General features: G+C 45.8%; 2 protein-coding genes across 5 annotated transcripts; both read right to left on the bottom strand.

Moving 5' to 3' along the window:
• Positions 1-176: 176 nt before the first annotated feature.
• SEC13 (SEC13 homolog, nuclear pore and COPII coat complex component) lies at positions 177-24,377 on the bottom strand. Of its 4 annotated transcripts, none has more exons than XM_053600590.1 (9): positions 24,246-24,377; positions 20,642-20,686; positions 18,392-18,507; positions 15,004-15,155; positions 14,259-14,392; positions 6,234-6,367; positions 5,748-5,871; positions 4,333-4,479; positions 177-609 (listed from the first exon to the last, which is right to left on the bottom strand). In XM_053600590.1, exons 1-9 carry the CDS (start codon positions 24,246-24,248, stop codon positions 496-498), a joined length of 969 nt encoding a protein of 322 aa, XP_053456565.1. In that variant the 5' UTR covers positions 24,249-24,377; the 3' UTR covers positions 177-495. The 4 variants fall into 4 exon arrangements, with proteins under 4 accessions (XP_053456565.1, XP_053456567.1, XP_053456568.1 ...); XM_053600592.1 differs by having other exon boundaries at positions 18,392-18,541; positions 24,246-24,320; XM_053600593.1 differs by lacking the exon at positions 24,246-24,377 and adding an exon at positions 24,129-24,207.
• LOC128592594 (homeobox protein NANOG-like) lies at positions 9,870-10,814 on the bottom strand. Its single transcript, XM_053600594.1, has one exon. The coding sequence runs from the start codon at positions 10,812-10,814 to the stop codon at positions 9,903-9,905; it is 912 nt and encodes a 303-aa protein (XP_053456569.1). The 3' UTR covers positions 9,870-9,902.
• Positions 24,378-25,684: the final 1,307 nt, after the last annotated feature.

The raw sequence follows: 25,684 nt of genomic DNA, 5'->3' as shown, positions 1-25,684 counted from the left end.
TAATAGCGCCTCAGTGGTAATCAATCGTAAAGACACTTACACGGCGACAGGCCAGCTTTCTGGGTAGGGCTCAGCCAGGCTAACTCAACGCTGGACCTTTGTGAATGTTGTTCTAGTACACTGACCAACAAGCAGCAAACTGTGTGGTCGGGACAGGATAATGGAGCAAGAGTTAAAAGCAACATGACTTTAATTACTTTGGAAACATCCCTCCCCCAATAATGCCTGAACCCAAAGGTACATAAAAATGACCAAAAATATTTTAAAATAATAGATTTGAGGATCATTTGTAGTTTCTTCTTCATGAGTACTTTCAGCTGGACAGTAAATTTATGAACCATATCAAATCATGTTAAGGCAGATGATCAAACTGTGGCATTCCTGGGAAAATAATCTTGTTGGAGTTGGGAGCTCTTCCCAGTTGTTTGGTCAGTTGGCCCAGGAAAGGGCAGTCCTGGAGCTGGCAGGTGGGGGAGCCTGGCCCCACCTGTCTGGTCACTGCTCGTTCTGCTGGCCCTCTGTGACTGAAGCTGACACGGAGCCCTGGCCTTTGTTGACGTCACTGATGCACACCCACTGCCCGTCAACAGACTCTTTCCACAAGGTCACCTGCAAGTCAGTGCACACAGAATATCACAGGTCTGCGTCTCTCTCCTTCCACTGCCCTCTTCTCACTGGGTCCCCTGAATGAGAGCCACATCCCTGTCTAAACTGCTCAGGGTGGGCATGGTGGCTCACACCTGTAATCCTAGCTCTCTGAGAGGGGAGACTGAGGTGGGAGGATCACTTGAGGCTAGGAGTTTGAGGTTGCAGTGAGCTAGGATGATGCCACTGCACTGTAGTCTGGGTGACAGAGTGAGACTCTGGGGAAAGAAAGGAACTACTCAGAGGCTTGTGAGTAAACAGCTTATCTTGGTTCCTCCACTGAAATGTCATCAAATGAAAGGAAAAAAAGTCATAAAGATAAAAGGAGGAGGAGTAATAGTAGCTGTGAATCATGACAGTATAAACACGGGATGGTGTTTTAACCAAACTGATAGAGATACAGGGAGAAGTGTGGTCCCTAACCAGCATCGCATCCTCACCTGGGAGCTTGTGACAACTGCAAATTCTTGGGCCCTGGGCCAACTGATTCAGAAGCCCTGGGGGTGGGGCTGGCAATCTGTTTTTCTTTTTTTTGAGACAGAGTCTCACTAAGTCGCCCTCAGTAGAGTGCTGTAGCCTCACAGCTCACAGCAACCTCAAACTCTTGAGTTTAAGCGATTCTCTTGCTTCAATCTTGCAAATAGCTGGAACTATAGGCGCTTGCCATAACGCCCGGCTATTTTTTGGTTGTAGTTGGCCTGGGCTGGATTTGAACTTGCCAGCTTCATTGTATGTGGCTGGCACCCTAGCCACTGAGCTGTAAGTGCCGAGCCAGCAACCTATGTTTTAGTAAGTTTAACAAGGCTAAAGTTTGAGAACTGCTGTGGGAGAGGAACATAGCACACGGGTAAGTACATTGTTCTACCCTGAAGGAAACTGCAGAAGAAACAGCTGAAAGCAGAAAAGGCTTGCCCCCTGAAGAATGAAAACTAGGAGATGGCATTAAAACAACCCCAATAAACAGACCAGGTGCCAGGGCCTATAATCCTAGCACTCTGGGAGACAGAGGAGGATGGATTGGTTGAGCTCAGGAGTTCAAGATCAGCCTATGCAAGAATGAGACCTGGTCTCTAAAAAAAATAGCTGGGTGTTGTAGCGGGCACCTGAAGTCCCAGCTACTTGGGAGGCTGAGGCAAGAGGATTTCTTGAGCCCAAGAGTCTGAGGTTGCTATGAGCTATGACACTACAGCACTCTACAGGGGGGCAAGAAAATGAGAGACTATCTCAAAAAAACAACACCCCCCCCAAAAAAACCCCCCAAAATAAAAGCTACCTAAAGCTATGTACTTGTATTAATTTGACTAAAAAAGATGAAAATGACTTTTTAAGAACTCCTGCTTTAGGGACAGACTTTATTCACTAAACATTGACTGTGCAGAATGCCCTGGGATGGAAAACACACCAAGTCCTTTAGCTACAGGGTGCGATGGAGAGTTGAGCTCCTAAGAGGGAAAGAGAACCCTAAACATGGACTGTACAAACAGGCACTTCCTTACTGCCTAGTACCAATTTCAGGGAAGGCCTACTTGAGACAGTGTGAGTCCCCTGGTGTGTCCTGGGTGCCATCAAACCTGGGTTCTAGTCCTGACTCTGGCACTCACGAAAAATACAGAAGGTTGGATTAGTTGTTCTTTGAGGGCCATTCTAGCCCCCAAATACTATGCCTTTCAGATGGAGCCTCCTAGATATTTCTGGTACCATTTTAGATGAATGGGAAGCAAGGCCAGACAAAAGCTAGCAAGTGGAAACAACCCAGGTGTCTGCAGATGGATGATGGATAAATGTGATCTGTACATACAATGGTATATTATTTAGCTTTAAGAAGGAAGCTCTGACACACGGTACCATATGGATGAAACTTAAGGACATTATGCCACGTTAAATAAGCCAGTCACAGAGGACAAATACTGCATGATTCTACTTATATGAGGCACCTAGAGCAGGCAAATCCTCAGGCAGAGCAGCAGAATGGTGACTGCCATGGGCTGTGGGGAGGGGAAATGGGGAGTTATTTAATAGGTGCTGTTGGTGGTGCCCGTAGCTCAGTGGGTAGGGCATCAGCCACATATACAGAGGCTGGCGGGTTTGAACCCAGCCAGGGCCAGCTAAAAATCAACAATGACAACTGCAACAAAAAAATAGCTGAGTGTGGTGGCGGGTGCCTGCAGTCCCAGCTACTTGGGAGGCTGAGGCTTAAGCCCAAGCGTTTGAGGTTGCTGTGAGCTGTGACACCATTGCACTCTACCGAGGGCAACACAGTCAAAAAATAGGTACTGTTAGTTTTGGAAGGTGAAGAGTTCTGGAGATCATACAACAATGTGAATGTGCTTACCACCACTGAACTGTGTACTTAAAAATGGTCATGATAATAAATTTTGTTATGTATATATTTTACCATAATTTAAAAAAGCTGCGTGCAAAGCAGAAGGAGGAACAAGCCACTGCCCAGCTGAATTCCCCTGTACAGGGAGGGTGCCACGTGCAAGGGTCATACTGCTTTTCCAAGTACATTTGCTCTGCTTCTGGGTGTGACTGGGTTAGGGTCCTGCCAGCCCTCCCTGCTCTGTTCCTACCCTGCCCTGGGTTGGTCTTTGTTTTAGTGGCTCCACGTCTCACCCTTCGTGTGGCTTGCAGCATAGCAGTTAAGAGGTAGATACACAGTGGGTACGTAGTAAATACCACAGATTTTACTGATTTTTAAAAATATGCTGTTAGGGCGGGTGCAGTGGCTCACACCTGTAATCCTAGCACTCTGGGAGGCTGAGATGGATAGATTACCTGAGCTCACGGCTTTAAGACCAGCCTGAGCCAGAGCGAGACCTTGTCTCTAAAAATAGCTGGGCATTGTGGCAGGTACCTGTAGTCCCAGCTACTTGGGAGGCTGAGGCAAGAGAATCTCCTCAGCCCAAGAGTTTCAGGTTGCTGTGAGCTGTGATGCCATGGCACTCTACTGAAGGCTACAAAGTGAGACTCTGTCTCAAAAAAAAAAAAAAAAGAAAAAGAAAAAAGAATGCCTGTTAAGTGTTTTGCACAAAACCCCCCAACCTTCTCACTTTCATTTATGATTTCTTTTTCTTACATTTTTCTTTTCTTGTTTTTTTTTTTTTTGAGACAGAGTCTCATTATATTGCCCTTGGTAGAGTGCTGTGGCATCACAGCTCAGAGCAACCTCAAACTCTTGGGCTTAGGCGATTCTCTTGCCTCAGCCTCCCAAGCAGGTGGGACTACAGGCGCCTGCCACAATGCCTAGCTATTGTTTTGTTGTCATTGCTATTTAGCAGGCCGGGGCAGGGTTCGAACCTGCCAGCCTCAGTGTATGTGGCCAGCGCCCTAACCAATGAGCTACAGGCGCTGAGCTATTTTTTTTACATACTTTTATAGCAAAGCTAACTGAACATTCCATGCAGACGAGGTAACCAAATGGTTAGGATGACAGACCCAACTGCAGTTCTGTCACCTAACAGCTTTGTGACCCCATGCAAGTCAAACTGCCTCTGGAAAAGAAGAACATATGACCTCAGAGAGTTGTGGAATTTAATGATGTAAGTAAGGGATATGCTCAAAATGCAGTTCTCGCTGGGGTTCCACCCAGGCCTGTGATGAGAGGGGAATGACACTTGCACTCTCTAGTGGGCAAGGTGGAGACCAACAGAGCCCTGTCCTCTATTCGGCTGTAAATGGGTGTACCTTATTGTCCCCGCCAGAGACGGCCAGAATGTTGGCTGTGATGGACCAGCTCACATGCCAAACGACATCATTGAACTTGTGCAGCAATTTGGGGGACCACGTGTTGCCCGACGCATCGTCGCAGGTCCAGATAAACACACGACCATCCTAGGAAGAGACAGGCTAAAGTCAGGAGATGGGGGCAGGAATCTTGCATTTATGATGTTCTCTTTACCTGGGGCCATACTGGACCCTACTGCAGGAACAGAATGGGTATTCAAAGCAAAGGGTAGTCAAGTGGGTGTCCACAACTTTGAAGACCAATCTCTAGCCCAGCATCTTTGCTTTTGTCCCCTTTCCCTGAGGAACACACTTTACATTGACACAAGCCATCTCCCAGGCTCCTTTTTCATCCTGGTTTCACACAGGGACTCTGCTAACTCAGTTGTTTCTGGGGTTTTCCTCTTGCCTGCTGAATCACTTGCCTCTGGCTGTCTATACTTTCTCAATCTAATGGGTACAGCTGACTAAAAACCAAGCTCAAAGAAAAAAAATTCTAAAAACAAAGCTTAGAGCAGCGGTTTTCAACCTGTAGGTCACGACCCACAGGTTGAGAACCGCTGGCTTAGAGAATGAGAAGGGATTAAAAAAAAAACAACCACAGGGCGGCACCTGTGGCTCAAAGGAGTAGGGCCCCAGCCAAAAAAAAAAAAAAAAAAAAAAAAAAAATCACAAAAATCTCTGAAATGTAGAGCTAAATAAAATAGGTTCAAATGATGTAGGCCAGGCACAGTGGCTCATGCCCGTAATCCCAGCACTTTAGGAAGCTAAAGTGGGATGACTGCTTCAGGCCAGGAGTTCAAGACCCATCTCTATAGAAGACAAAAAAATAATTAATTAGCTAGACATGGTGCTCATGCCTGTAGTCCCAGTACTGGGGAAGTTGAAAAGGGAGGATAGCTAGAGCCTGACTCGACTCTGTGTAAGGTGGCAGAAGTACGTAATTAGAAGCTGTCCGTGGTCTGTCTTTATGATTTGTCTGGGTAGGGCTGTTACGTAGATGAGTCCAAGGTCTTAGAATTTCTCACCCCACTTGCTCCTTGCTTGGGAAACACTCTCAGAACAGCACCCAGGCACCTCCATCCCCCATTCACACAGGGTCATGAAGGCAAACTGGTCTTCAATTTGGCCCTACCTGTTGGCCTTGGTTCTACTGTAATCATTTTGTCTCAGTGGAGGCAGGTCACCTGCGGCTTTTGACCAACAGGTCACTGAACGACTTGAATCCACACGCTCCTTCCTACCTCTGCACTGTCCAGAGGTGCCTATTGCTCTCCCTCTATGTTCCAGGAGAATTTTCCACTAAGGAGACTGAGGACTAACGATCCTTACTCCCAGATTACCAGCTTGCGATGTGCTCAGGGATCTGAGTTCACCTGGGAGCAGCTGGCGATGGTGCTGGTGGGCAGGCCAATGGAGGGGGCCCAGGCCACATCTCGGACCCAGTCACTGTGTGCTTCCAGCTTCTGTTCCTCCTTCCACTGGCCGTCCTCATCCTCTCTAGCAGGGGAGATCAGAGGGAGAATCTAGCAGGCAGCAGCCCAGGTATCTTTCCCATGCCCGCATTCTTCCTCTACCCAGAAGACTCTGCCAGGCGTGGACAAGTGATTCCACATTTCTTATTTCATTTACTGAGCCTGTAGAATTTCATTCAGTTCTCCCCATCTATAAAGAAACTCTCCAGGAAATTCTGTTTCTCCACAGACAAAAAAGTGGCCCCAACAGTTGGGAATTAGGTGAATAATAAATTTATGTGAAAAAAGAAAGGTGACCTTGTTTTTTGGGAACTGTGGCTGAGTCACGGTAGGTAGGGTGGAGAAAAGAAGTGTCCCCCTAAGGTAAGTCCACACAACCCCACTTACTTCCACAGCTTGATGAGGTTGTCACAGCCACCCGAGGCAAACTTCTTGATGTAATTGGGTTTCTGTCCTGATGGCTGGTCTAAGAGGCTTCCAGGTACAACAGCAGGGGCCCAACTGACAGCATTGCAGCCAATCTGTAAAGATGGGGAAACACGGGGATTACCCTTTTGCCCTGCAACAGAACACTGGGCTTCTGCAGACACAAGGATGCTGCTGTTCATTCCTCTGTGATTCTCAAGATTGGATTCTGTAGGACAGTGGATGTGATGAATAGGAAGGTTTAGCCGCCACTCAAAATTCTCCCTCAAGTATTTCTAACTGTGCATTTTTCTGAAGGTATATTTAAAGAAGGAACTCTCCAGAATTTAAGAGACCAGAACCTTTTCAAACACCAAAACTAGGTATCTTTGGGCCCATTTGAAAAAAACATTAAAAAAAATTTTTTTTTGAGACAGAGTCTTAAGCTGTCACCCTAAGTAGAATGCTGTGGGGTCACAGCTCACAGCAACCTCCAACTTGGGCTCAAGCGATCCTCTTGCCTCAGTTTTTCTATTTTTAGTAGAGATAGCATTTCACTTTTGCTCAGGCTGGTCTCGAACTCATAAGCTCAAGCAATCCACTCACCTCAGCCTCCCAGAGTGCTAGGGTTACAGGTCCTGGCTTCTTTCTTCTTTTGCATGAATCATTACTGCTGAAAAGTTCGATGATAATCTAATCTTATTTCAGCTTTAAGTCACATGACTCTTTTTTCTAGATCTGCGAAAGTTTTCTTTTACTTTAAAGTGTAGTACTTTTATTAGAATTATGCCTTTTTTTTTCTTTTGCAGTTTTTGGCTGGGGCTGGGTTTGAACCCACCACCTCTGGCATATGGGGCCGGTGCCCTACTCCTTTGAGCTACAGGCGCTGCTCAGAATTATGCCTTTTTATTGATTATGAATTGATTTTCTTAAGTGTGAATATCAAATAAGAATTGATCATTCTTAAATGATCTCTCAAATTTTAAATGTGAGGTTTTTAAATTTTTCTTTTTTTTTTGAGACAGTTTCATTTTTTTTTTTTTTTTCAGAGTTTCATTTTGTCACCCTCAGTAGAGTGCCGTGGCGTCACAGTTCACAGCAACCTCCAACTCTTGGTCTTAAGCTAGAGGCACTTGCCACAACGCTTGGCTTTTTTTGTTGTTGCAGTTGTCATTACTGTTTCAGCTGGCCAGGGCCAGGCTCAAACCCACCACCCTCAGTATATGGTGCCGATGCCCAACCCACTGAGCCACAGGCACCGCCCTGAGGTTTTTATTTACTTTTTTTTTTTTTTTTTGAGACAGAGCCTCAAGCTGTCACCCTGGGTAGAGTGCCGTGGCATCACAGCTCACAGCAATCTCCAACTCCTGGGCTCAAGTGATTTTCCTGCCTCTGCCTCCCAAGTAGCTGGGACTACAGGCACCTGCCACAATGCCTGGCTTTTTGGTTGCAGCCGTCATTGTTGTTTGGTGGGCCCAGGCTGGATTTGAACCTGCCAGCTCAGGTGTATGTGGCTGGTGCCTTAGCCACATGAGCCACAGGTGCCGAGCCTCTTGATTTACTTTTTAGTATTTGTTCTGTTTTTCTCTTCAGGGAACCTATTATGGCTATGTTTGATCTTTTTTTTTTTTTTTGCCTGTCTTTACTTTTTCCTAAACTTTATGTCTTTGTGTTTTGCTCTTAAAATTTTCCTTTTCATGCCCGATTTCTCTTCAGGTATTATCTCTTACATTTATTTGCTCTTGTGTTCCTCCTAATTTAGTCTTTACTTCTGAAATAATTCTTTATTTCTAATTCTTTACTGAGTTGTCCTCTTCTGAGCTTTTCTAATTTTGATGTATGCTATTCTCTCATGGTTTATATTTTTCAAGTGTCTCTCAGCTTGATTTGAAATAGTGGGTTGCAGTTTCGTGTGGCCTTGGAGGCATGTCTTTCTAGCATGCTTCTGTCATCTTATAAGGATGTTATCTTGTTCTCTTTTTTCTTTTCTTTTTTTTTTTTTTTTACAGGAAAAATGGATTTTATTTAATTGTACTTAGACTGTGCAAACAGCTACTGATACACAATGCAGCCAAACAACACATCTTTCTACAAAACAGTAGAGAATGAACAAATCAAGGGTTGTAGTAAAACAGAGCAAAAGGGGGCAGAGGAAATCCATGAAGCGCATTCTAGCTAACACTTCACCTGGACAGTTGAGGATTTTAATAAGGAAATCCTTCTATTCCTCAAAGTAAAAGTGGGCCTCTTTGCCCACTTCCCTGGCAGTGGAGGCCAATTCGGTGTCCACGGCAAACATTTCTTGCTCTTACTCTCTATAAATCTACCTTTCTCTTCCTCAATAAAATTTGTTTCATGCTTGCCCCAAAAAAGGAAAAGTAAACCTATCATTTGAACCTGCAATCCCACTACCAGCTTTCTACCCAAGACTTTTTACCCTAAGGAAGGACATTTGTACTCAAATGTTTATAGCAGCATAATTCACAAAGCAAAGATACAGAAATAAAACAATCCATGTGCCCTTCAACACATGGATTAATAAATTGTGGTGTATGTATACCATGGAATACTATTCAGCCATAAAAATAGATGGAGATTTTGTATCTTTTTCAACAACTTGGATGGATTTGGAGAACATTTTCCTAAGTATCACAAGAATGGAAAAACAATCCTCACATGTACTCAATACCAATTTGAAACAAGAAGATTAAGAATCACAGACCCACATAAGAGAAAATCTCAAATTCAAAAAGGGACGGAGAAAGGATTCAGTAGCTTCCTACCCAACAGGTACAACGCATGGGATATATGGCACATTCCCAGAGTGTAGGACACAGCTACAACTCTGCCTTTAACCTTTCATGTGTAAATGATATGACCTAATGGTTATATAATTTACCTTTTGGTTTTGTCCATCCCCGAAGCATTCAACTCTAACCACAGACAATTACAATTAATTGGAAATAAAAATAAAAAATATCCTTGCCTTTTAAGTATTCACTTGTGAGAAAAAAAAAAAAAGACCTCCCAATCCCAGAAAGTGGAAATAATCCTTCACACATCTTTGTATTTTTTTACTTTCTAAAGCTATCCAAACTAGTTACTATAACTACTTTATCTACAACCAGAGACATCTTCTATCGTGTTGTCCATAGCAGCCAAGGTTATTGAAACCTCTGATTAGACTCCAGTCTTGCAATAGGTACACTGAGAGCCAGAGCAGAGGCAGAATAGTTTCTCCAAAATAAAAAAATAAAAAATTAGCCAGGCACCAGGGCTCAAGCATCCCTGTAATTCTAGCACTTTGGGAGTCTGAGGTGTATTGGTAGATTGCTTGAGCTTAGGAGTTTGAGAAAAGCCTGAGCAAAATCGAGACTCCATCTCTACTAAAAATAGAAAAACTCGCCAGGCATCGTGGTGATCGCTAGTAGTCCCAGCTACTTGGGAGGCTGAGGTAAAAGGACTGCTTGAGCCCAAGAGTTTGAGGTTGCTGTTAACTATAACACCATGGCACCCTAGCCAGGGTGACAGTAAAATTGTCTCAAAAAAAAAAAAAAAAAAAAAAAAAAAAGACTGAAAATAAAATAGAAAAACCCTGAGAGGAAAGGATTTAGCCACTGCTCACACTAAGACTGAGTCATACACCCATCTTCACACATCCTCAGGCTGCATATTCATTGAGTAATTTAGGAATGAATCCATGGTTTGGGGGGAGCTAAAATACTTAGTGGTTTGATGAATTACATTATGGCTTTCTCCAGCAGCTTCCAAGGCAATTTCCAAATCACTGGCAAGAAAATTTTGCTGGACCTGCAGGCAGGACTGTAAAGGCTCCTCCCCACAGTTAAAGAAGGGATTGCTCCAGGCCTGACTATTCCAGGCTTGGGTGCACCAGGTCTGACTGTTCCAGGAATGGTTACTCCAAGACTGGCTGCTCCAGGTTTGGTTACCCCAGTTAGGGTTGCTCCACACTGGAAGGTTTCCGGATGTGTTCATCAGGCACGTCTGGTGATAGGAAGAGTAGAAGCTTGGGTATTCCAAGGGTGCTGAGGCCTTCTGAGCCTGAGTCATACTGTTGGTGTTCTTTAGCCAGTTGTTTTTCTGCCATCTCTTAGATTTCATTCGCTGGTTCTGGAACCAGGTTTTAACCTGTTTATAGCTGAGGTTGAGGATGTTGGAAAGTTCTTGCATCTGTTGGAGGCTGAGGTATTTCTGCCTCTGAAATCTATCATTGAGTATACACAGCTGGGTGGTAGAGAACACGGTTCTGGTCTTCTGTTTCTTGACCTGGACCTTACCTTCCTTCTTCACTACACTCTTCTCTACAGAAGTGGGCTGTTTTACTTTGGGACTAGTGGAAGAGTCAGGACTGTCCTGAGCCAGCAGATCCATAGAAGTAGGAAGAGGAGAGGCAGTCTCTGTGAAGGGCATCTCTGTAGAAGACATTTGCAAGGATGGATAATTTTCTTCAGGCCCACAAATCACAGGCATTGAAGAAGAATTCCTAGAATCAGATACTTCAGGGCAAGGCAGCCTTTGGGGACACGCAGGATCCACACTCATATTATTAAGAAGGGAAAAAATTCAAGAGCTGAACTGTTAAAAAGGAAAAAAAAAAAAAGGCTAACACTTAAAATACCTAAATAGAATCTACAGAAAAAGATCCAAAGGCCTGGAGGAAGAGCGTCCTCTCCACAACAGCAGAAGGCAACCAGCTCAATCCAGCAAAAATCTCTTTTTTCTTATATAATAACTTTGTACGCAATTTTACCTCAAATACTTTCCTATTTTTTTTTTTTTTTTTATTGTTGGGGATTCATTGAGGGTACAATAAGCCAGGTTACACTGATTGCAATTGTTAAAGTCCCTCTTGCAATCATGTCTTGCCCCCATAAAGTGACTTTCCTATTGTTTTAAGGTGAGATTATTTTTCCTGATAAAGTAAGGTTCAGGAAAGTTGAGAATTCTCACTTTTGTTATTGTGTAGCGTTAAAAAATGTGGGAGCTAGGTTTCAGGAGTTCCTAGCTCTGCTCTCTTTCCCCATGTTGGGCTACATCTTTTCTTTCCTTTCCTGTGTCCTTGTCCAGTTCAATTTTGATTTTACTTTCAGCAGTTTCTCCTCCTGAAGTGCTGTCCCAGAAGCAAGCCCTGGAGAATCATACGGGTGAGATTTCTCCCAGCCCTCTAGTCTTTCTTACTGTAGGGCCCTGGCATCCACCTGGTATTGCACAGTGCAAACTCCTTCCTAGCCATTTCTTCAAAGAATATATACACCCGGCTGATAAGCACAGAAAAGATGGTGTCATCTTTGATTAGCAAAATGCAAATCAAAACCACAATAAGATATTACTTCACACTCACTAAGACAGCTGTAATCAGAAGACAACAAAAATGTTGGAGAGAATGTGAAGAAATTAGAACCCTCTTACTCTGCTAGTGGAAAACAGTGTAATTACTTTGCAAAACTGTTTAGCAGTTTCTCAGAAAGTTATAGGCAGAATTACTGCGTGACTCAGTAATTTCACAACGAGGTACATACCCCAGAGAATTAAAAACATGTTTATGCAAAAACTTATCCATGACTGTTCACAGCAGCATTATTCCTAATAGCTGAAAATGTCAATCGACTTGATGAATGGATAAACAGAATGTGTATATTCACAATGAAATATTAGTGAAACAAAAAGGACGGATGTGCGGATGGACACATGCAATGCCATGGATAACCTTGAAAACATCATGCTGAGCAGAAGCAGCCCACCATGAAAGACCTGTGTACAACAGGTCCACCACCACAACTGCTGTCACTCACTGATTCACCCAAAGAATTATCTTGTTTTTCTTCATCTTTTTTTTTTTTTCTTTTCAGGAGAGCTTTATTTATTTATTTATTTATTTTGACAAAGAGTCTGACTATGTCACCCTCGGTAGAGTGCCGTAGCATCACAGCTCACGGCAACCTCAAACTCTTAGGCTTTAGCTATTCTCTTGCCTTAGCCTCCCAAGTAGCTGGGACCACAGGCACCGGCCACAGTGCATGGCTGTTTTTTGTTGTAGCTGTCACTGTTGTTTAGCAGACCTGGCCCAGGTGCGAACCTGCCAGCCCCTGTGTATGTGGCTGGTACCCTAACCAATGAGCTATAGGTGCCAAGTCTTCTTCATCTTTCTTAAATGTATATATAGCTCACTTAAAAAAAAAAAAAAAAAAAAGAGAGAGAGGGATGGGGTCTTGCTATGTTGCCTAGGCTGGAGCACAGTGGCTATTGACATAGCTCACTGCAACCTTGTTCTCCTAGGCTCAATCTTCCTGCCTCAGCCTCCTAAGGAGCTGGGACTACAGATGTGCACCACAGTACCCAGTTTGTACTGCTCGTGTTGATTTCAACTTTAATAGCAGAAGAGTTTGGGGTCTTTATTTAGAAATCTGATGATGTTTTTATGACCAGAAATATGCCATAGGAACTTAACTCTTGTTTCTATCAGTTAACCTAGGGGAACATTAGTTTTGCTTAAAGTCACAGTTACTAAGAACCTATCAACAACATTAATTGACGACTTATGCATATGAAATGTGTAGACAAGGAAAACCCAGGGACAGAAAGTAGATTACTGGTAGCCTAGGGCTAGGGGTGGTAGACAGTTATTGCTATCAGGATTTCTTTTTTGAAATGGTGAAAGTGTTCTAGAAATTAGTGGTGACAGTTGCACAACTTTGTGACTATACTAAAATCTATGGAATGGTATATTAAATGGGTAAATTTTATGGCATGTTAACTTATGTCTCAGCTTTTAACAAATGTTAAAAACAAAACCAAACGGTAACACTTCCAGTTTCAGTCGAGGTTCTCAAACTGTCTGGCTAGATGCTTTCTAATGAACACGGTGGGTGTTTTGGGGTCCTCCTCTTAGTTCTGCTAGAAGGCACCAAGTCACCTCCTCTTCCTTCTGCTCAGATACCAATACCATACAGATTTTGTGGCTGTTGGCGGTTCATTCCCACTCCCTGGTATTTTGGAGTTTGCAGAAATCCTTTACCCAGTTTTGTTGTAAATGTAGTTGATGAGGTTTTGGTTTTATTACACAGAGATCAGGGGAGACTGTAAAATGCTTCCCCTACTGGCTCCCCACAGGCCTCTCTCGGCCTATTCATTTCTGCCAGTCAGCAGGTGGGGAACACAGAGCTCCCAGTAGTAAGACCCTGACACAGGCTCCTGGGGCCTTGAGGGCTAGACAGCCTGGGGGCTCTTCTGGATCCCTTAAACTTGAGAATGGCCAAAAGTGCAGTGCCAAGCCTTGGAGCTACTACCTTTAAGTTTCTATCAGGTAGATATCACAAGTATTTGGGGTGACCACAGCTAGGACTGCTATGTGAAAAGAAGACACACAGATTCCAGGGCTCTGATCCCTGCACGCTGCCTTTTCAAAGTCATGTACTTTCTGAGCTTTGCTTGTCTCATCATAACGTGATCAGGACTGCTTACCTTGAAAACACATTTGTTGGTTCCTTTTTTCATTCACAAATGTTCATGAGAATTACATAACATACAGTAGGAGCTCAGGAAATTTTCTGTGTATGATACTATCTCAACCTTAAGGTCAAAAAAGCACAGGCATCTAAATCCCTATAATGCTTTTTATAGTAACACTCGGTTCTAGGGGGTCCCAATGCTTTCTGCAGGGTATGTCAACCAGAGGGAGCCATAGCTAAGGTGGGAGGTAGGCAGGCTGAGGATGCACCTTCCAGGTACCCAGCTCTCCATGCCTTGGAGACATAAGCAGCCAGTGCCAATCCCTGTCCTGGGCTGAATCAAGCTGCTGCAGCCTAGTCTGGCTTCAGAGCAAAGAGGCTCAAAGATGTTCTACCTCAGGCACGTCTGGTTAGTAGTCCCCTGCTCCAACCCACAGCACAGTAGGGACACTACCCTGCCACTCTCAAGGCAGTCTGCAGCAGACACGTGGCACGGCAACACAGCTGCCCTCTACGTGAAGGCCCGAGATGTACTTACAGTGTGAGCATTGTTGATCTTCTTCACTTCCCATTGGCCTTCCCCGGTGTAGGTCAGTAGGGAGATAGCCCCGTCCGAGCTCCCGCAGGCTAGGATCAGGCCGTAGTCATGGGGGGCCCAGCACACAGAGTTTACTGCAGGAAGGAGGGAGGTGCCATGAGCAGAGAGAGCATGGTCTCAGAGCTCAGACTTTGATTTCCCAGATTTACTGTTTCATTTCTCATTAAATTTCTTCTTCTTTTTTTTTTTTTTGCAGCTTTTGGCTGGCAAAAACCCACCACCTCCGGCACATGGGGCCGGCGCCCTACTCCTTTGAGCCACAGGCGTTGCCCTTTTCATTAAATTTCTAACCCCCCAAAAAAACTATAGGGATTACTGAGGGAAGCTATAATTTGGCTAAGAACATTAAAAAATCCTATCACCTACCTATATCATCATTTCATAAATTAAAGTCTATCTTGACAAAAAAAAAGTACGAAGGAAAACAATCTGTGAATATGGGCCAGTACCTGAAATGAGTAGACCTTAAGAAGACTCACTGTGCGTCTCTGCTTTTCCCATTTTGCTCTGGACTGGGTTCAGGTCTTAGGGCCTCACTTAGCTGTGGACTAGCAGGAAAGCCAACTGAAGCCCAAGGAACAGACGAGAAGCACCATGGGGGAAGGGAGCCAGGGCTGCAGCAGGACAGAGACCTTTCTCATCCCAGGGGCCCCCTCACCTGCCTCTACTGCCACACTCAGTGTACCTGAGGAGTCGTGTCCTGAGTGCTCATGGGTCTTCTCCCAGGTGCCATTTTCCTCTTTCCAGATAATGACTTTGCGGTCGTAAGAGCAGGATGCCAGGATATTGCCGTACATGGGGTGGGCCCAGGCCACTTGCCACACAGGACCCTCATGACTGCAAAGGGAGGAGATCAGAGGTTGCTCAGGTGGGCCAGAGGAACCTGCAGTGCCTCTGCTAGGCCCTACTCCAGACAGAATTAAGTGGCTTCCTTGGTGGGCTGAGATAATGTCTCAGGACAGAACTGCCTAAGAACTTCAAAAGGGAGAAATAGAGAAGGCCACTGCCAAAACGAATGCTCACTGGAGAATGATGACCCTGACACTCAAAGAGGTTAAGCCAACTTAAGGTCACAGAGCCTTTGAAAGAGACTCAGGATTCTAGGTTGGCTCCCTTGTCCTGTCTAGGCAGGAAGCTCACTTGCCCCAGACTGCAGCCACCACTGCTTATATCTGCTGTCATCAGCATAATTATTAATTGGTCTAGGGTTTATAAACACAAATGCTCAGTAAATATCAGTAGACTGAATCACTATTCATTCTCATAGTCTTTTTTTTTTTTTTTTTGCAGTTTTTGGCCCAGGCTGGGTTTGAACCCACCACCTCTGGTATATGGGACCGGCGCCCTACTCCTTTGAGCCACATGCGCCTCCCATCACAATCAATGCTTGAGAAGTATCTGTTTCACTTCAGTATTTTCCACTTAACTGTGTTCAGAAGGCATGTCTTTCCCTTCTCTTCCGATCTTTATGTGTTTACCTGATCACAGGTACTGCCTCAGGCTTTTCAGAGGGACCGCTTTTCTGGTGTGGAGTGGACCTCAGCACACAAGAGGTAGCCTGGTGTAGTTAGTGATTTTGAGCCTAGGCTCTTGGCAATCTACTTCTCCATTATTCACTAAGTCTTTTAAGCGAGGATCATGTCCTCTCTATGGCTTTGTATCTATCTGAAAATGGAGACAGCAATGATACAACTTTCATAGGGTGCTCACAAAGGTTAAATTTTTTTTTTTTTTTTTGAGATAGATTCTCACTCTGTCATCCTGGGGAGAGTGCTGTGGCCTCATAGCTCATAGCAACTTCAAACTCTTGGGCTTAAGTGACCCTCTTGCCTCAGCCTCCTGAGTAACCAGGACTATAAGGCTACAACACCACAACACCTGGCTAGTTTTTTCTATTTTTAGTAAACATGGGGTCTCGCTCTTGGTCAGGTTGGTCTTGAACTCCTTGAGTTCAAGGGATCTTCCTGCCTTGGCCTCCCAGAGAATGAGGATTACAGGTGTGAGCCACCACGCCCAGCCCAGGGTTAAATATTTTTGATAACTCAGGTACAGAGTTCAGAACAATGCTTGGTACAAGAGAAGAAAATCACCACCCAACACCAGGTATTAGTGCTGCTCCTTATTCACTCCTCCTCTAGGGCTGCTGACATCCCAAACTGCTCTCTCTGGCTGGGACAACAGTACATTCCCAGTCTCTACAAAGTGGCTGCTAATGAAACTGTGAGGAGACTCAAATTTTCAACAACTAGCATAGTTTTAACAGAGGCAAAAAAGAATGGAGGTGATGGAAGTGTGAATTTTTCTTCTCCCTCCAGTATTTCACATACTTTGAGCATAAGAAAAAGAGGACAGAAAGTACCGAGTCACAGCAAACGTGACCCACCTCTGCCAGTGCTGGTAACCAAGCCGTTCCCTGGCAGCTCTGTTTAACATGGGGCTTCTGTGTGGGGAAGTTGGCGTTTGGCTCACCAGTCATTTGATTCTTGGTGCTCAGGAGAGGTGATCTTCTAGGCCCAATTCCCCAAATGGACACTGACAATTTACGTTTTCTTTAATTTAGTTAACAAACACATTCTGAGAACCTACTTGTACAGTCTGATGAAGGTTATAGACCCCTTCTCAAAATAATGCACAAAATACACAGAACTAGACTTGGTGTCCGTAGCACAGTGATTATGGTGCTAGCCACATACACCGAGGCTGGTGGGTTCAAACCTGGTCCAGGCTTGCTCAACAACGACAACTGCAACAAAAAACAGCCGGGCGTTGTGGCAGACGCCTGTAGTTCCAGCTACTTGGGAGGCTGAGGCAAGAGAATCGCTTAAGCCCAAGAGTTTGAGGTTGCTGTGAGCTGTGACGCCACGGCACTCTATGGGGTAACAAAGTGAAACACTGTCTCAAAAACAAAAACCCCCCACAGAAGTAGGGTTATAAAACCTTATGAGATGGTGATGTATGTGTTTCTCTGTTAACACTTCAAGCATTAAATTCTAGTGGCAGGACTAATAACCACTGTAATTTCCACACTGTGATGAGCATAAATGACAATGTGAGATGAAAATATCTGTGACTTCTATTGGTGACAAAGTGACAGGGACTACCAATGCTACAGAGGTTTCAGGCCTACATCCATAATTAAAGGAAATGCTAAATATCAGAGTCACTGCAAATAAAGACGTGATTGTTTTTTCTCCCCACCCCAATTCACCAACTCTTTAATTCTATCCACTGAACCCTTGAGGATACATGGAACACAGGCAAACCTCTGACTACGTAAAAGGCAGTGAATGAAGGGAAAGTAGTAGAGATGTGGCCATAAAAATGAGCCAGGACTTCAGGACCTTAGGTGGGAGGAGGTAAATCCAACTTTTGTAAATATTCACTAATGCCTGCCCGGGCAAGCGGGCAGAACAGTGGTATTTATGAAATTATCACCACATTCTTTCTTTTTTTTGAGACAAAAATCTCAAGCTGTCGCCCTGGGTAGAGTACTGTGGCATCATAGCTCACAGCAAACTCCAACTCTTGGGCTCAAGCGATTCTCTTGCCTCAGTTTTGAGGGCCTCGTTTTTTGTCCAGGCTGGTCTCGAACCTGTGAGCTCAAGCTATCCACCTGCCTTGGACTCCCACAGCGCTAGGATTATAAGTGTGAGCCACTGCACCCAGACTTTATCACATTCTTAACACTATTCTTATAGTAATGCTCTTGAGCAACACTTTAGATCATACTGGCTAACCTTATGCAAAATGGTACTGTTTACCACTTTTTAAAAGTAGCAGCACTGTCTGACTGAAAACTTGATGTGTGCTGGGTACTATGGCAGCACTGCCCATGTGCTACCAGGAAGAGGGTAGCATTAGCCCCATTTTACGGGTGAGCAGATGAAGGCTTTGAGGTAGACCGCCTCACTTGCCCAAGCTTTTCTAGTGGGTATACATATGGGTTGAGGGCAGCCAGGCTGGCTGGGATCCAGGAATCCTCAATGCTAAACACTCTTTGGGGTTACTCTGAATCTGGGTTCTCATCCTTTTTTCCCCATCCTGAGGCCTTCCCTAAGCTTGCCGCCACTTACCCCCTGAGATCAGCGATGAGGATCTGCCCTCCATTGCGCACATCGAAGATTTTGACGGACCTGTCTGATGAGCAGGTTGCCAGGCGGGTGCCGTAGTAGTCCATCTGGGCATCGTGCTGCAAAGGGAGGACAGCTCGGAAAGCCTGCAGGCTGGGCAGGTGGGGGCAGTCACCACACAGAGGGTCTAGTTTGGACCAGAATCTACCTGAAATTAATCTAATCTCAAAGAATCATTATCATCATCAGGCAGGAAGCCAGCATGTCCACACTCTCACTTCTCTGACAGGCAATGTCTTTCTGAAAGGGACAAAACAAGTCATACCCAGCTGGTTTCACTGACTCTTTACATACTCAGGGGAAGGTCCCTTCTAACCCTGTTGTGTAGGGTGGTACTGGAGAAAAAACATTGGCCTAGCTGCTCTTCTTCCTCCTTCCTCTCAGTCCTTATCCTGTGCTTAGGCTACAAGTGTCACCAGGGAAGATAACCTCAGGTTCAACTCAGTCCCAGAACCTACAGCTAATACTCGACAGGCCTCTGACTGCTTGTAGGTCCCAATCAGGTTGACTATGATGCACCTCTGGCTCAGACACAGAGTTCCACTGAGATGTCTGGGCTCTTTCCTCCACCCTGGCCCTGGCGGGACCCTTTGTTTCTGCTGGACCTTTTCCTAGTAGTGAGCCTGTACCCCAGCACCCCACTCAACACAATACCTTAAGTGTTGCCAGCCCTACCACTGATGAACTGAATTCCTTGATGCTGACTGACCATCCAGAACTAGAGCTGGCCCCTGCCCACAGTCCCTTGTCCATCTGGGGACAAGGCATTTTGCCTACTGCCCTGCTGAACACCCTGGTCCTCCTCACTTGCTGGCTCTGCCTTTTCCAGTGGACGCCACTTTGCTCAGCTGTCCCACCTTGGGAGTGTCAGGAAGTACCAGTTGTTGCTCCTGTTGTCATCAGGAGCAGTCACACCCTTTCAAAGGAAGCAATCATTCCATCTGCCTCAACATTCCTTTCTCACCTCCCTACCCAAGGAAAATATCTGGATTCTTCTTTGGAAGTCAACCCCCTGCACTATATTAGGTCTTGGTCCCTGGGAAGGTGGGTGGTGCGGGTGTGTTTCTGAAGCACTTCCCCTGCAGAGTGCCGTCATGCATGGGAGGAAGTAGGGCATAGTGCCTGAGAGATTTACATCCTATCTCCTCAGCTTATCTACCGTGCAACCCTTAAAAAATGCATATTCTCCTTGAGCTCCAGTTTCCTTATCTTTAAATGGGGCTAATAATAGCATCTGCTTCAAGGGCTATTATGAGGGTTAACTGAGATACTAACTGGAAGGTACTGAGTGTGGGGGCCTGACAGTAAGCATGCAAATGCTCACCATCACTACTGGGCCTCATCTGTTCCTCAAACCAAACTCACACAAGTAGGTAGCATATCCATTGTTTTTCCCATGAGGGAATTGAGGCTGGCTCAGAGAAGACACTGGCTAGGGAGTGTTAGGTTGGAACTTCTTGCCCCTGATGCCACACTGTCTCTAAGGAGTGTGTCTTACAGTTTGGGAAGACTAGACGCCTGGCATGAGATGCTCTAAGACCGACTTGGGGCTTGTTCAGAGCTACTTGGATTGCATGGTCCTGCATGAAGCACAGTCTATGCTTTTCCTGCTGGAGACATTAACCTCTGGACCTTCTCCTGCAGCCGTGGCCTCTCACACTGAGCTGTGTGCTCTTCTCTCAGGAAGCACGGTGAGTAATGACTTATGGTTCAAAGGGCCTCTTCTGGCCTATTGCCTGTGGTGGTTCTACCTGCCTCTGCCTTGGGCTTTCCCCATGCTGCCCTCTGGCTTTGTATTGCCTTCTCTCTTCCTTTACTCTCTTTCCAACGGGCCCAAGAAGTGACAGCAGGAGAAAGACAGAAGGGAAGACTACTGTAAAACCTCGGCACCCATTCATCCTCCATTCCAAAGCAGCGAACTACTGTGTTGACCACAAAACTGAGAGACTTAAGCCACGAACCATTCCCAGCTTCTTCCTAGCAGAGTGACCAGACTGCCATAGCCCTGCCAACCCAGAGGACACTGCTGGGGAGACTGAACACCCCCACTCCCCGCCACGAGATTACAGCCTAACTGGCATCTGCTGCAGAGCCACAGCAAGATTCATGAATGATCAAGAGAAAGGGTTATTATAAAAAACCCAAACTGCCTCCCTCCCACAGCCTAGCAGGGAGGGCTAAATCAATACTTACAATCATATCCTCATGGGAGGTGTCCACAGTGTTAATTACTGACACCTAGAACCAAAGACATTGCTGGTAAATTAACTGACGGCAGTTAGAACACAACCATCTTAGTAAATCCACCACTGTTCCTAAAGTTCTCGACTATGTCGTTCTCTCGTTTAGTGTTCTCTCATTCATTCTAACTACCTTCCAAGCACTATGCCAAGGACTGGTGATATAGACAAGAATAAGAGGTACTTTTTGCTCTCAAGAAGCTTGCACATAAATAACCTTAACATGGCAAGATAAATCCCCCCACTTTTTTTGAGACAGGGTCTTGCTGTTACCTGGGCTAGAGTGCAATGGCATCATCATAGCTCAACACAGCCTGGGCTCAAGTGATCCTCCTACCTCAGCCTCTTCACTAGCTGGAACTACAGGTGTGTGCCATCATGCCCCACTCATTTTTGTAGGGACAGGATCTCCCTACATTGCCCAGGTTAGTCTTGAACTTCTGGCCTCAAGTGATCCTCTCACCTCAGCCTCCCAAAAGTCTGGGATTACAGGCATGAGCCACTGTGCGCAGACAAGATAAATCCTTTAATTATAGTTTACATATACTATAAGAAACTGAGGGTGGTGGTGGTGGTAGTTATACATGAACTAAGCCTTAGATGATGAGTAGGAATTTGCCAAGTGACACAGGAGAAAAGTACAGTCCAAACAGCCAAGCAGAGGGAATAACACAAGCAAACACATACAGTTTTGGGACAGCTTGAAACATGTGGGGGAATGACAAGCAGTCCTGGCTACCACTAAGGATGAGGGGGAATCCTGGGGTAGCTAGAGTTGGCGTTCCCTTCCTGGAAGACAGTCTATGATGTTCTGAGCAGAGTGCCAGAGTCTAAGAGCCCCCAGTTCTATTCAGCAGATATAATATGAACAATAGGTTTGTTACCTAAGACTTGATTCAAGTTTTTTCTGAGGATGTTTCCTGGTCCACCACTTGTGATAGACCGTGGACTGTCACCTAGTGGGATCTGGGGTTAAACAGTTTGTACAGTTGGAGCATAGCTGTCATGGTCAGTGCTCTCCTTTTTGAGACTCTTAAAGACAGAGTCTCCCTCTGTCACCCTGGGTAGAATCCCATGGTGTCATGGCTCACAGCAAACTCAAACTCTTGGGCTCAAGCAATCCAACTGCCTCAGCCTCCAAAGCAGCTGGGACAATGCCTGGCTAGCTTCCCCCCCCCCCCCTTCTTATTTAGTAGAGACAGGGTCTTGCTCTTGTTCAGGCTGGTCTCAAACTCCTACGCTGAAGTAATCTGCCTGACTCGGCCTCCCAGATTGCTAGGATTACAGGTGTGAGCCACCATGCCTGGCTTTTCCTACCCATTCTTTGAGGTCCAGTTCAAATTATACACCCTGTCCCATGCCCTTTAGAAGATTCTCAGATCTGCACATGGCTGGACTCTCTTATCTTCAGCATTGAATGTTTGCAACACTTTGTGTTGTTTCTTCTCCCCACTAAGAAGATGAGCTCCTTGGAGCCACAGTCTGTGCCGTCTTCAGACCTGAATTTCCTCCAGTCATCCAGCACAGTGCTTTGCAAGCAGAAGGAACTCAGTAACTATTTGTTAAATGAATAAACAAATGAACAAAACTATTATTTTTTTCTTTGTTCAACCACCATTCTCTAAATTCTTGAGATAGAAAAGGGGACTAAAAGGTTTCAGTTTGGAATAGACATTTCTTACCATTTCCCCCCATTTCATCTTTAGCAACACAAGCCCTACAGGTATAAAGTTGAACATGTCTTTTCAGAAAGGTAGACATTTGGAAGGGGATGGCTGCAAAGCAGTTCAAGAAGTACATACCAAGTAAGCACAGATTTTCTCATCAAATTCTGGACTCCCTAAAAAGTGAGCCCCCAAGATTTGCAGAAGCAAATAAGGAAGATAAGGGTCCCCTCCCTGTGTCAAGCTGTGTGGGTTACAAAGTGCTTCCACATGTTCACTGAGAGGAACCAAAGGCACAGCCCCTGATAGACTAAGGAACTGAAGAAGCCCAGAGAAGAGAAAGCACTTGCCAAAGTCACAGAGGTCAGGAGAGCAGAGGGAGAAGAGGGAGTGGTAGCATCCTACCTAACAAGTACAATGTAGGGGTGGGTATACAGCACACCTCCTGGATGATAGCTCAACTACAACTTGGACTCTCACCTAACAAATACAAACAATGTAATCTAACCATTGTAGGCATTTATTGGTCCAAAATTTAAAACAACGAAGAGTCTCAAAGGTAGCTAAAGGCAGAGGTGGGAAAAGAGCCCCATCTCCTAACTCCTAGCCCACAAAGCTTTCTAATTCATTAGGCTACCTATCTAAAACATAAAGTAGTTGTTATCTTAATTCCCTAAATCCAATGGCTGAGGGATAATACAGTCAGGAAGTGTTCTGAGAGGTAGTTTCATCTCAGGTTTCTAAAGGATTTTTGAGATCCTCAGTATTTATTTCCAACCACACTCACCCACTGGCCAGGGTTGGTGAACCATGCTTCTAAACAAGTGTGTTTTTAAAGCCCCAGAGTACTTTCTCCCAAGCACCTGGCATTATCTGGTCCTTGTTAAGTAAACAATTGTCCTCTTCAGAATCAGGTGAGTTAAAAATTCATTTAGAATGACTGTCAAGAGTTTAGGAGTCCCCTATTCAGTAGCAAATGAAAGGTCAAAAGAGGTAAATGATTTAACACCTAGCCCCTCCCCCACCCCTCCACCCCCCCGCAGAGCAAGAATTAGCCTAGTGTTCCCATTTCTGGGTTCCTGCAGGTTTCCTCAAACCTGCTGCTGAGGCACACCCATTTTCCTAACAGGGTACGTTTGCTGAGCCTGGCATGCTCAGTCTAGATACTTTCATCCATTAATTCTCATTCATTCCCTCAATGGGAAAAAGGTGTGGAGCGAATGTACACTTAAGATAGTGAAGAGATTAAAAAAACTGAGCGCCTGCCCTTAAGAGAGTTATTCAGCTCATCCTTAAACCAGTTTCTTGAAGAGCCCATCAGATCCGAGGTCTCTACCCGAGCAACCGTTCATCTCTGCGGAGGTAGCAGATGGCAGAACAGAATGGTTTGGAGGGTCCGAGTCGGCTCTGCCATTTACCAGCTGTGCAAGAGGCTTCACATCTCTAAACCTCAAGTCTCTTCATCTTTAAAGCGTTGCTAACAATGACACCTACTTCGCAAGGCTGTTAGTAGGCTGAGGTTACCAACAATACTTGGGTGCTCGCTTTGGCAACACAGATGAGAACAATACTTTAGAACTTACTAAGAGGCACAGTGGCTCCTAGGTATTTTTGGTTTTGACAGAATAGAATCGTTGACGGAAAAGAAGGGCAGGAGAGAGACTAGCAAGAGAAACGACAGCGACGAGGTCCTCAGAGTTCCAGGAGGTTCCGCGGCCTCTCCCCCGGCCTCCCCCTCTGAAAGGTCCGCAGGGCCAGGGTCAGAACCCCCCAAACCTCGGAGCAGTGGAGGAGAGATGAAAGGCGCCAGCCAGGATTTTGAAAAGCCGAAGAACCCGTGAGGCCGCGACTGTAGCCCAAACCCCGCTGGGACTCTCCAGTTCCAAAACTCACCATGGCTGCGGCAGCGGCGGCTCCAGGCCTGAGACGTGGCAGCTCCCGGCGGCGCCGTGAAATAGCTCACTTCCGGCGCCGGGCGGGCAAGCCGTCGGGCCGTAGCGCAGGGGCCTCCGGGCGGCCGCTTGCTCCACGAGCACAAAAGTTCCGCGCTTTCCTGAGGCCGCGCCACGCCCTCACTACTAAGCCCAGCCCTCAACCATGCAGAAACGCGTGACCCAAGGGGTGGGGCTCTGGTTGCCAAGGCGACCTTAAGGGGGCGGGGTTGGAATCTGACGTTCTGGTGGGGTCTTCTTTCCTGACCAAGCTTAACCCTTTTCCGGAGATACACGAATGAAAGAAAGGATTAATAACTACAGCTTCGGGCGGCGACCGTAGCTCAGTGGGTAGGGTGCCTGCCACATACCCCGAGGCTGGCAGATTCGAACCCGGCCCGGGTAGCTAAACAACAATGATAACTGCAACAAAAAAATAGCCAGGCGTTGTGGCAGGTGCCTGTAGTCCCAGCTACTTGGGAGGCTGAGGCAAGGGAATCGTTTAAGCCTAGGAGTTGGAGGTTGCTGTGAGCTGTGAAGCCACTGCACTCTACCAAGGGCGACATAGTGAGACTCTGTCTCCAAAAACAAACAAACAAACAAAAAAAGAAACTACAGCTTCACACGCCTGTCTGTGGTTGTGGGGGGACCAGCTTTATGATTAACTTTGTAGGATGATTGGGGGGATGCTGGGGTGGTGGTGACTAGACTAGTCTTAATGCTTCTTTCTTGTTAGTTCCTCCTTAGGACCCGAGGACGGGGAGCACGGCAGAGGAGGCCGGAGAGTGCCCCCCACCCAGAGGCTGAGACCTCTCACCTTGCCCTCCCTAAGCCACAGGACTGATGCCTCCAAATGCCTCTTTCAAAGTGATCCCCTGGAGTCCTGAGTCTGGTCCGATAGGTAGATGCCCTCAAGCAAGGAGGGATCTTAGCCCAGCTCCCGTAGCTAGAGCCCAAAAACCAATTCTTAGTGTTCCCAGTCCCTAGGTCCTTGGCTTCTGAAGGGAAAGCAGTCTCCCCACAAGCACAGTGAGAATGCTGTGGTGGAGCTCAGAGGTTTTGGGCTCTCCTGAGCCACACATGGTCTAGCCCTGGGCCCCCTTATGACACTAAGGAAGCAAGTGACCTGGGGTGAAGCCTTGACTCCCCTTGGGTAAGTCACAATCCTTTAATTTCCTGTGTTGAAACTAGGAGTAAGAAGCTTCGCTGGAGAAGGTCACTTATTGAGAGATGTTAAAGCTCAGAGAGTGTGATAGACCCAGATTGTCAAGAAGCTTTCGAGAGGGGGCCAGGAGAGTGGGGGTGTTAATAGAATTAAGGGCCAAACTCTGGGGGAGTAACCCTCTCTTTCACCCTTTCCAGTTTTGTTACTTCCCTTCAGTGAAGAAATATGTGCCTAGT

This window comes from Nycticebus coucang, chromosome 8 (assembly GCF_027406575.1).
Source record: "Nycticebus coucang isolate mNycCou1 chromosome 8, mNycCou1.pri, whole genome shotgun sequence".
NCBI lineage: Eukaryota > Metazoa > Chordata > Mammalia > Primates > Lorisidae > Nycticebus > Nycticebus coucang.
Note: the sequence above shows the minus strand (reverse complement) of the source record. Positions and strands in the feature narration are given on the sequence as shown.